Source organism: Mixophyes fleayi, chromosome 5 (assembly GCF_038048845.1).
Source record: "Mixophyes fleayi isolate aMixFle1 chromosome 5, aMixFle1.hap1, whole genome shotgun sequence".
NCBI classification, from domain to species: domain Eukaryota; kingdom Metazoa; phylum Chordata; class Amphibia; order Anura; family Limnodynastidae; genus Mixophyes; species Mixophyes fleayi.
Window position 1 is genome coordinate 33,720,254 of NC_134406.1, and position 12,125 is coordinate 33,732,378.

At 38.6% G+C, this 12,125-nt stretch overlaps 1 protein-coding gene across 1 annotated transcript in view; it reads left to right on the forward strand.

Annotated features, from left to right (window-relative positions):
* Positions 1-9,928: 9,928 nt before the first annotated feature.
* The window catches only part of LOC142157980 (mycocerosic acid synthase-like polyketide synthase), a 41,656-nt gene continuing 39,459 nt past the window's right edge, over positions 9,929-12,125 (forward strand). Inside the window, 2 exon segments of the mRNA XM_075211475.1 lie at positions 9,929-9,986; positions 11,787-11,940. Coding sequence (XP_075067576.1) covers positions 9,929-9,986; positions 11,787-11,940 — 212 coding nt within the window.

The following is a 12,125-nucleotide window of genomic DNA, read 5'->3' on the forward strand; positions in this document are numbered from 1 at the left end:
GCGTCTTTTGTGTCACCATTAATCATTTGCTCTAAATGACACATCATAATTTTGATTGGTTAACACAATGCTATAATAATAACTATTTACAATATAAAAGGAATGATTTTCAATTTAATTTACAACTTTCTTTTTCTACTTTCAAGAAGACAGACATAAGGTATATATCATTTTTTTTTACTGATCATCCTTTATTTAACCTAACATATATTTGTCAGCTCAATCATTTCTAATTCACTTTAAGATGTTTAATCACTTTCAAGTTTCTGCAAACTTTCCTTTTGCTATTTAGAAAACACTGTTTACTGTTTATTTAATTTTTCTTTTTGATATAGGAAAGAATAAATTTTTCCTGGCTCAGCAATCTTTGCAACTAAATTATCTAATTACATTCTATTTACTTTGTATGCTGTACAGGTGTCTACATCTCCACTTGCTAGTGTTAGTTACATCTCTGAGATCATTTCACACTATACTCTATGCCAGTGTTGGCTAACCTGTGACACTCCAGGTGTTGTGAAACTACAAGTCCCAGCATACCCTTCCAGGAATATGCTGCTATATATTGGAAAAGCATGCTGGGATTTGTAGTTTCACCACACCTGGAGTGTCACAGGTTAGCCAACACTGCTCTATGCTGACCATACTCACACGCCACTAACCTAATTATCAAAGAGTTGCTTACATGAACAATTAAGGCAGACACCTGGACAGTCAAACTAGACTGATCTAGTTTTGTTCCGGAGTCCGGTGAAATATCTGAATTGCAAGTGGTTCCATGCAGTCTAGTCAGATGGGTCATTGGTTTTCAGATCAACCAGATCAAAGATAATAATGATATGACCAGCCAGATCCACCCACAGACACTAATTTTAGATCATATTGGCCTAAAATGAACAAATTGGCTATATTTGTTAACTGTGCTTTACTAAAGCCAAACTGCTCTGCACAGTGTAAATCACTATAGCCTTAACATGTCATTCCATTTCATATGCTATTTTTAACTCCTACTTCATCACCTTCAAAATAAGCTCATAAATCTGCCCAGACCTTTCCTATATAAAGTCAGTGGTACAAAGTAGTAAAAAAGTGAACTTGGAGTTTTGGCATTGCTGCATATTCCAATGTCCTTGGGAAATGTTCTCACGGTTTATTGCAATTACTTCGAATACAAGGCTTCCTGAGTATATTAATACGTCATCGAAAGTGAATATTAAAGTATTAAGGTTTTTTTAGTGGGTAATCCGGCACATGATGTGGTGTGGGGCCTGTAACTTCAGGACCACCCAAGGCCCACTTTAGATTAATTAGCCACTACCTATAGCTGTATCATCTAGCCTGAAAAGTAGCGTTTTTGGTACAAACTAACGAACGCACTTAACATGTTATATTTTCCTATATCTGATTTAAATGCAAGTCTTTTAAATAAATACATATGTCTCTTCAGTTTTTTTTATCTTTCTTTTGACAAATCGCTTACTTTTTAACTAAATTCTGAATTGCTAACTGTATTGTATGCTCTGCTCAGATATAGTGGGGGCATTAACAAAAGTCAGTACAGTGTAACTGCAAACAGGGTGCTGTAAATCCATGGTATTAATACATATAACTTTTATATTTTTTAATATAGTAGAACAATGACAGCTAATGTATGATTGGCTGCATTGGGTTATATCAAATTTTGTTCACTTTTATTGTGCACCAACTTAAATACCCCCTAATGAATTTATATTATTGCAAAATCATGAAATCATGAATTAGCAGAAATTATATTATAGATAACAAACAACCATATAGTCAGAATATCTTTTTATTTTGCCTTGATAAAGTAAACTACAGTGAAAAACGTGTTGGAATGTACGCTGGGTGTCCCTGTCCTAATTAAATTACTTTAACATAGGTTTATTTCTCCATCTTATCTAGATAGATAAGATACAGTATTAGAGTGCACCATTGTGACCGCGAGGAATAACTTAAGCAGACAGCAGACACTAATATAAAGTTAATACATTAAATTATTAATGTTATAATATATTATATTATGTATATATATTAAAATAATATATATATATATTGTGGCTGGATCACTTATAAATAACTTATTGTATAAATATATTTAAATTATTAGCACGTTGTGCCAATGTATATCATTGCAAGTGTACTAATATTTCTATACTGGTACGTGTTTGGTATGGAAATGTATTGACTTCGGAGACAGATGTCATATTTGGTCTTGCAACTGTCTGGAGACAGGTAATCTCATCTTAATTAAATCTTTTCATGTGAAGTGACCGACACATCTGTCTAGCCTGAAAGATCAGGAGGGGGTCATTAGACTTGCTAGTAGACTCCCTATGTTTCTAAGACTCAGGATGCAAGTCATCACAGATGAATGTGAATTTTGCAAGTTAAATTGTGTTAAAAGCAAGATTATAGAAATGCTATATCGTGATGGTAAACATTCAATAGAAAACCTCAGACGTAGTGGCATCACTAGTAGTAATGTAAAAAGGTGTTAAACCCCTCCAGGTTGAGTTATGTGCAGGCTGCATGAAGCACCTGGATTTGTTAGAGGGGTAGGAGGTGAGAGGGTGCATTTGGGATAAAGAAAGGGGACGGTGTCAAGGCAAACCCAGCTGGTCCCCAGCAACACAACAGATAGGGTGGCATAGGTGGTCCATCCTGTCACATATACATAATACTGAACATTTACTTTTAGGAATTATGTGATAGAGACTAGCTGTCTAACTTGATCATATATCTACAATAAGAGGTAAAACTGTAAATGAAACAACAATACAAAGTTGCAAAGTGTCTGTCACCCCTCACTTCTCTCTTGAGAATTGCTAGATCTCAGAAGCACTTCAATTGTTTTTCTAATAATTTGGAATTAATAGAAGAATATAAAAGTATATAATTGGTATATTATTTTAAATGCAAGTGGAATCTAGATATCCCTTTGGAATTCATGATAAGGAAGAAAATTCTATTTACCTCTACCCCTAGGTTTTTCTATACATGTGTCTCCTATGCAGAGAATCTCAGAGTCTCCTAAGAGCTTTAATTCAAGCAAAATATAGTTGTCTAGACAATATTTATTTCTCCAAAGACTGCTTCCAGGGTACTCTAGATCCGCTGGAGATACTGCTTCATTGCATGTAGAAGGCAACATTACTAAATTGCTAAAACATTCACCCACAAAGGCATTGATGAATCCATCTTTGAGGTCTTGCACTATGGCTAGATATTGCTCTATAATCAAAGAATTTCATCTTTGGTATGCACAAGGGAACTCCGGACACATTTCTTCCCTTCTGCATTTAGCTTTGGACTTATAAGCCACTATATACAAGCAGTCCTAGCTTTGTCTACCATTAAATCTTATGGTTCTGCTTTTTTTAGTAGTAGCCAGTTTCATTGAAAACAAGCTGTACCTTCACCTGCTGCATTGCATATATCTCTCCATATCTCTCCAGCTACATCAACATTTTGGACATAGATCATTTCTTGCCTTCTTGGCTTCACTAGACAGAAGATCTAATATCTGTATATTTGTTGACATTAGATTTGCCGCTTGAGGTGTAGAATTGACTCTTACCTACATTCAAACCCTTGGTTAACACAGACTCCTGGTGGATACCAAATTAATTTGAAAGGACACTCTGAGACATCCCATAGTGGAATTCGATCTTATCCAAGACCCTGATCTGTTGTTTAATGTCTGTCAGCCTATCTCGCCCTGCCTGCTCTTCTGAGAGGTAATATCTCTCAACTGTTTTTAACCAGCAGAAAGCCCCTCCAACCTGCCAGATTCTCTACTATTAGGGGATGAATTGTTGTGTCTATGAAGGATGCAGTTATAGATACTAAACAGTTCAGGGGCAACTCATTTGGGGATGCCGCTACCACCAAACCAGCTGGTAAAGCCATACCTTTGCAAGCAATCATGCATGTAGTTCGTTGGACCACATCTCAAACCATTGCAAAGCAATATTGAAGACCAACCAATCTACAAAAGATTGAGTTTTTCACAGCAACCATTAGGTGAGTGGAAATCTGTCCACCAATTTTTGCTAGTTTGCTGGAATATATGACCTGAAAACTGGATTATTCCTAGGGAATATGATTGCCACCTAGTAACAGCACCCACCCTACCCATCCAACACCTATTGCTAGGTCTGTTGTTTCCTCTGGAGAAATAGTTGACATATGATAATATTGTCCTCCCTCTCATTACCACTATGCACAACAAGGGTCCAGAAGTAGACTCAGAAGACCGTGACTAAAGACACAAAGTTAATTTTTATTCTTCTTCAATGCAATCTCAACTCAAACATGAAAATGAAATATGCCCACCAGTTTCACAGATCGCACTTTTTGATGTTTTACGAGTTACAGTTCAGTAAACACTTACTAATGATTACAAAACATGTGTTTTTCCCTGCTCAGTGGATTACTATTACTGTCCCATCCTGGGTTTATGAAAGATTTTTTTAGGATTGGATTCCATCAGTGTTATGTCACATGACCTGTGAACCTACAGAAAAGATAAATTTCTTTCACTTACTCTGTCTTCCGAGAGGATCAGAGGTTTGCTACCTAAACAGATCCTGTTTGCAAGTCATAGATTCCTGAAAACTAGTGTTTTTTCTGGCTTAAATTGCAAAACAAAGCCTAAAATCTATCTTTATAACAATGTTTTGTAGCTATATTTTTTATTTGTTAATAGTAATATAATAAATATAGAAATTCTACAAGACACACTGGTAAACGTCAGAAAACCAGTATGTGTGGCCGAAGCAGATTTTATTTGCCTTTGTAATTCATTCATTAATACTGTATTTATAAGCCAAATATTCTATCAACATGGGATAAAGTTTCGTTTTAGGTGCGGTCCAATATTTTTTGATATCTGAAAATATAGATTTATACTTCCCTGGTAAGTATATACTTACTTGCTCTCTTCTGTACTACTGTTGCTTTTAAACATTCAGCAATGTTGACATAGTCCATGAGGATGGGAAGATAGAAAGACATCAACAACAGGGTTGAATTCCTTTGTTGGACTGTTGCAGCCTTCTCTGTGGACCCACTGGGGATCTATGTATATTTTTCATGACTTAACAAACATCAGCTAAAACTACACTTTACATTTTGGGTGAAGTTCTTTATATTAATAATATATTATGTCAGTAGTGTAATATGTATCTATAAATACCCTTGCCATCAGTCTGGACAAAGAAGATGTCATTTTTCAAATGGAAGTAGCACTGTCCTAACTTCCCGCCCATAGATCGGGTTCCCGTAGAGACATGGGAAGAAGGGTGACTGATAGAGAACCTGTTCCTAGGGAACAAAGAATGGGCTCAATGGGCCATACTCCTGAGTCTGAGACTAATTCAGTGAGAAATAGGATTTTTTTAATTGAAAATCATGGGAATGGTGACTGTCATGAACACGCTCCCAGCTGCCGTGACTTTGGGTGTTCGCTGTATGAGGTTACACACTATTCCAGCCCACAGTCTCTTTCTACCTATCACACAGGTTATAGACCTACTGAATCGCCCACAGACAGTGTTCACACCGCTACACACTTCAGGTTTGCCACCACCTATTGAATACGGGCAATAGGACCCCAATATACTGTCCCACACTGGCACACAAGGCTTCTAGTTACCACAGGCTAACAAGGCCCTACCAGCAAACAAAGAGTTAACTTGGTCGAACTATATTCTTCTTAACACGATAATGGATTCGTTAGAGTATCAAGGACGCCACTTATTAAATTATAATTTTAATATACAAAAGTACAGGGCATTCAGATATAAAGAAAAAACAATTAATAATCAAGTCATATAACATACACAAGCAAAACAGTTTAAAATAAAAAAGTATTAGATTCAGAGTATAACTTACATGGAAGTGATATATTCTGTGCCAGGGGAAATTGGCTTGAATATGGACAGCTTATTAATGAATAGTTGATTTCCCAAAAGACTGACAATTAGTTGTAACTGGTCTCAGCTTTTTAAAGACACCTTTACACCTTCCCACCTCCAGGGGGTTGTTGTCTGTAATACTTTTTTTAATCACAATTTGCATGCTGTCTGATTTACTACCTGATTCTACTATGTGACCTAAATTTTCTGTGAAGCGTTACACAGACCCAATTTTATTACTAATAAATCCCCCATGAATTTGTCCATATTTTGATACCAAACATGCCTAAATACAGTGTATTTGTAGAGCTTACAATCATTTCCTTAACTTTTCGGTTGGGCAGAATTCTCAATTTGACATATGAGCTGTTCATCATCATGTTATTGTGGAATATGTGGTTGATCACTACTTCTTTTGATTTGAAGTGGCATGTTTTAAAACCAAATTATTTTTGTCTATATCACATTTAGCCAAGCAAGCAGATGGATTCTTTGAGCCAGACACCATGCTGAGCGGTTCCTGAAAGTCTATTTAGGTGTCAAAACTCCATCCCAGGCCAGGATATATCTCACAGCAGGGGCTCTTTGGAGCTGTCACAGGTGACACTCCTATCTTCTCACGCTGGAATATGCAGAGCCTTCAAATACAAATACAACAGACTTTCTGTCTTCACATTTAACACTGCAGTAGTTCAACTTATCCATGGATTCAATTAATAAAACATATTTACACTGTATTTATGATTTAGGCCTTATTCCCTACAATTATGTGATGGTTTGACACAGCCTGAACTGAAACTCCTACAGAAGGACTTAAGTTTGCCCCTGCGGAAAAACCGAATCTGTTCAACTTGTTTGTAGACCTCAATAGATATATTAGAACCCTTAGTAGGAAACGCTATTTTGCATATAAAACTATTAGAAAAATGAAGCAAGATGCTTCTCCTATTATATTGGATGTTGATGATGTTGATGATCAATTGGCCTTCGTACATTTAGAATCTTTGAGGGCTGAAAGCGATATTACGGGATCTCCATCAGTGATTAATCTGTATGATATCAATTCTTCTGTATCCTCTAAGGGGTTTTAAACCAAATCCAATTTCTATCCCTTGCAATGCAATGGTCCATATATAGATAGTTTCTATAAAAGTACTATGGAAGACTTTAGGAGGGTATGTGAGAAATCAATGTGTAAACCTATTAGAGATAACCTAACCCCCCCAAGAGAGAAAAGCCCTCAAAAATCTGATGACGGAAACTTCTATCATCATCAAACCGGCCGATAAAGGCGGGGGTTTAGTGGTCCAGGACAGGTCAGACTATTATATGGAAGCTATGAGGCAACTGAATAATAAGCGCTTCTATATGAAACTTGATAGCAATCCTACTTTGCTCTACCAGCGGAAGCTTAGACATCTATTAGATATTGCTTTCTTAGAGGGAACGATTTCTAAAGAGATGCTCTGTTTTCTGTTTTCTCAATTTCCAGTTGTACCCACTTACTATCATTTAGCCAAGATGCATAAGACTTTGTTTTCACTGCCCGGGAGACCTATTATTTCGGGTGTGGGTTCCCTCACGAGTGATTTGGTTTTTTTTTGTTGATTCTCACCTTCAGCCTTTTATTGCCACATTGAAGTCACATATCAAAGACGCTACTGGCTTTTTGAAATTGATTCAGGGTGTTAACTGAAAACCCAGGCATAATTTTCTCACCTGTGATGTAGAAGCACTGTATTCTAATATACCTCATGAATGGGTCTGGAAGCGGTATAGTATATTTTAGGGAAAGATCAGGCAACTGCGGCTGGGTGCTATTTATAGTTCCCTGTAATGTACTCCAGCTATGCCTCTGAAGAAACGGCTTGTTATGAGCAGAGAAACGCGTCAGCTGTCAGCAATTTCTTTTGGTGTGAACCAATGTTTCACTAAACCCCGGGGTTAAGCTACTCAGCAACAGCTCCAGATACTCCAAGCTGTATGTTATCTGACAACAGAGGGACAGTCATTGTCACACGCCGGGCGATCGGGTTGTACACCTGATCCCTGGCACTCTTACCTGCTCAGCCGACCGGTCGCTCCATCCTGGGCGCAGCCATCTTCGTTCTGGGTCTGCGGATGCGCAGACCAGCTTCATTCATTTACTCGGCTCCTGTCCTATTGGCTAAGGATTTTGGCTCCAAGTTTAAAAGGCACCTCCTCTGAATCCTCAGTGCTTGTTCTTTTAGTTACCTTCTTGGTGCTAGACGTGGCTCCCTGATTCTTGATTGTCCACAGAGCTGACACTCTACTCCAGCGCAAACATCTCTCTCCAGTGTAACCTGCTGACTACTGACCTGGCGCTTCCTAAATGTTTCTGCCGCTATCCCAGTGGTAACCAGTCATCCACAGAGCTGACACTCTACTCCAGCCCAAACATCTCCATTCCAGTGAAACCTGCTGACTACTGAACCAACACTTCCTAAGTGTTTCTGCCGCCATTCAAGTGGTAACCAGTCATCTGCAGAATTGGCACTCTACTCCAGAGCAACCATCTCCCTCCTCTGAAACCTGGTGACTACAGACCTGATGCTTCCTAAGTGTTCCTGCCCATAGCCCAGTGGTTAATAGTCGTTCGCAGAGCTGACACTCTATTACAGTGCTACACCTCCATTCCTGTATAATCTGCTTACTACAGTGTTGACACTTCCTAGTGTTCTGCCACCATTCCAGTGGTAACCTGTTGTCTGCAGAGCTGACACTTCATTCTGTCTCCCTCCGCCACTCCTGAGGTGTCCGCCAGTCTCTCCTGCTCTCCTCAACAAGTTGTCCACTACCGCTGACCCTCTCAGATGTTTCGCCTAGAACTCCTAGTAAGGGCCGTGACCTGCGAGATAGACGCAGCAAAGACCAAACCGCCTTGTGGCTGTTCCATGGTGAATTCCGTCTCCTCGTTAGACTCTGCACCTTACTTGAGTATCGTTAATCTAGGCAAACCATAGGATCCATTCCAGTGACCCGCGACAATCATTCAATATTTCTATTCTGCAGGCTGGAGAAAAACGGATAAGTTGTTTGGAAATTTCTTCTCATATACACCCTGAATTTTTCATTTTATTGAAGATCAGATGCACACAAAGCTGTGCTATTTGAGTGTTGCAGCCTTTGAACAATCTCTATCTGTTATTTCAAACCTAATATGTCAGTGGTATTCCAACATCCATATTAACTTTGGAAGTTCCCTAGTGTGGTTCTTAATTTCTAATCAAGAGTGTCTGGAGTTGGATTGTGCTACTGTGGCAAACATTATAATTTGATTAGCTATATTCAACCAATTTTTGTTTGTTTTTTTATTAGGATTTGTCTATATGTATGAATTATTATATTAAAGAAACACTGTTTGGTATTAAGTTTTGCGCTCTCCCATTTTTTCTTATTGTTGTTATACAGGTTCTAGAGCCTGCTAGGAGAACTGCAACTTAACCACGTTAAGCATGTGGCGCCCAGCCAGCCCGTCTGCACCTAATATAGTTTTTTTTCTCGATCTTGGGCGCCTTTTCTCCCTTAGCCTGAGCAGGGATCAGAATAGGTGCCTGGCTGCGGGGGCAAGAATATGCAGCCATACCCTGATTATGGCTGTTCTATGAAGTAAATACATAATTTGCATAAAGAGTATTCCATATTGGAAGAGAAGAATATGCCCACAGCATTTCTCATCACATAGTACTACAGTTGTGAATTCCCTTACTTGGTTCATGTGCAGCTATCTCCTGATATTTAATTATAAATAGACTGGAAATAACAGGAATAAATATTAAAAGAAAAACTTTACAGGGGTAGTAAAGGGACTTTTATTAATTTTCATAATGTAAAAAATAAATGGCAACAACAATGTTTAATGGGTTACAATGTGGGTCACTTTTTGCATATTTAATTGAATGTATTAAAATTACATACCCCTAGCAAATGTTTTTATGTTTACTTTACAGGAATACATATTCAGAAAAATGGATGAACCGGATGATGCCATAGCAATAGTTGGAATCGGATGTAATTTTCCAGGAGGTATGTGCCTAAAATAATGATGTATTGCAGAGAAACAATTCATATGTTTCCATACATTTAGAAAGCATTAAATTAAGGTAAAAGTAAAATAGTTTGCTCTGAGTGTGGCAACAAACATGAATCAGATGGTAGGTAACATTGTGGATTATCTATTGGGCTAGTGATTATGGCAGGATCTTCTGAGGTGTAGAGTCTAATGGCTGACCTCAGTAAGGAGGTGATGTTCCAAAGAAGAATTTTGGGCATGGAGGAGGATAGAGAGCAGTGCACACACAGCATGGTAATGTTAAATCTCATTACAATGTCTGAGCACTGCAGTTCCACTAATGTACAAATCCTACTGATTCTTTTTCTGTGGAATGCAGCTTCATATGTAACACTGAGGTATTATATTTAATGTAGCTTTGCTTCAAAGCGGATATAGAGGTAAGAGCAGTGCATTTACACCCTTTCCTCCATATTTGTCTCTCATTGCCTTGTTGTTACGATTCTCAGGGGATTTCTATCAATCAGTGTTAGCGCTGGCCTTTCCAATGTGAGGAGTCTAAAGATCTCCTCAGTCTTCAGTATTTTGCTGCTGTAGATTCGCAGGTCGTGGCTTTTAGGTTAGCCTACTGACCTGATAGATGATAGACGGCTGGTAAGAGAACAAGGCTGGACCAGGGATAGCAGACTCTGAAGAGGTAGTGTAGTACAGGGAGGCAAAGCAGGATTTAGTTCTCTGAAGTGGTACAGCACACACAGAAGAATCCTAAGTCGTAATCAGTGGAGCACTGGGTTGGATATACTGAAGAAACACCACACACAGGGGAGTCACCAGGTCGGATACACTGGAGCACAGACAGCAGAGTGGTCGATATGGATAGATGGGTCAGATACACAGGAACACAGGCAGCAGGATGGCTGTCCAGAAGCAGAGGTCTAACAAGCCAAAGGTCATACTCAGGGAAATATCAGAAGGCAGCACAAGGGTACACAGAGAGAGCCAGACACCAAGTGGCAACTTGTTGCTCTGACACAGCTGCAGTGTCAAAGTGAACTTTACATACTCTGCAAATGCAGCCGCCCAGCCAGGATCATGTGACCACCCGGACCAGGAAATGTTGACCTGTACACAGAGGTAGAGGAATCGGCAGCACAGGAATGTGGAGCAGGTAAGTTTTGTGACACTTGCGTAGCTGTCTACTAGGAGGAGTGCATAAAGAAAAAGATGGGTTGAAATTACAGTGCCCAGACATGGTCTAGTTTTCGTGCAGAACTGTGGTGTTTGTAATAACCAAATGTTACATATAGCGCCCCTCTGATCTAAAAACAGAGATGTCCATGTTTCAAGGTAAATATGGAGAAAAGTGTCACATTGCCACTCTTTTCTCCATATTTGCCTTCAGATGTCCACATTCTGAGACCAGCTAGCAGGGAGCATGACTGGAGGAGGACTTATAGTGGTGGAAGAGCGAGCACCTATGGTAATGATATTAACCATTACTATGCTATCTCTTGCACTGATCCTTCCCTTTCTCCCTGTACTGAAATATTCTGCCACCTTTGAGGTGGTGGAGGCCAGCGCTGCTAGGTCTTGGAGAAAAGCTACTTTATTTGTATTTGTAAATTTGTAAATAAATATTTATAATGTGGTTTGCAGATTATTTACTGGTTATCTATGTATGGATATCTTTAGAGATAGTTTTATTTTTTACAGCTGCTTAGAAATTCTCCAACATATCTGCTACAAAACTGTATGAATCACAGATTTTTGCATTGCATATGATATACCAAACAGTTGTATTTTTTTTTGAATAGGTGAAGGAATTGATAATTTTTGGAAAGTTATTGTTGAGGGGAGAAACTGCACAGTCGAGATACCAGAAGAACGATTTAACATAAAAAAATGGTACAATGCCGATTATAACAAGCCAGGCAAAGTATGGACAAATAAAAGCGCCCTTGTCGATGGGTAAGTGCATATGTCAAAATATCTATCATACTATGTTTAGCCTCGTTTAGATTAAACTGCTCATTCGCAGGCAGATCTGGTTAATCAGCCAGAGTGTCAAAAAATCAAGGATGCCTTAACTTAAGTGGTTCCTATGTTAAAATTTGATGCAGGTTCAAATTTAGGACTAGGACATTAGGCAAAAA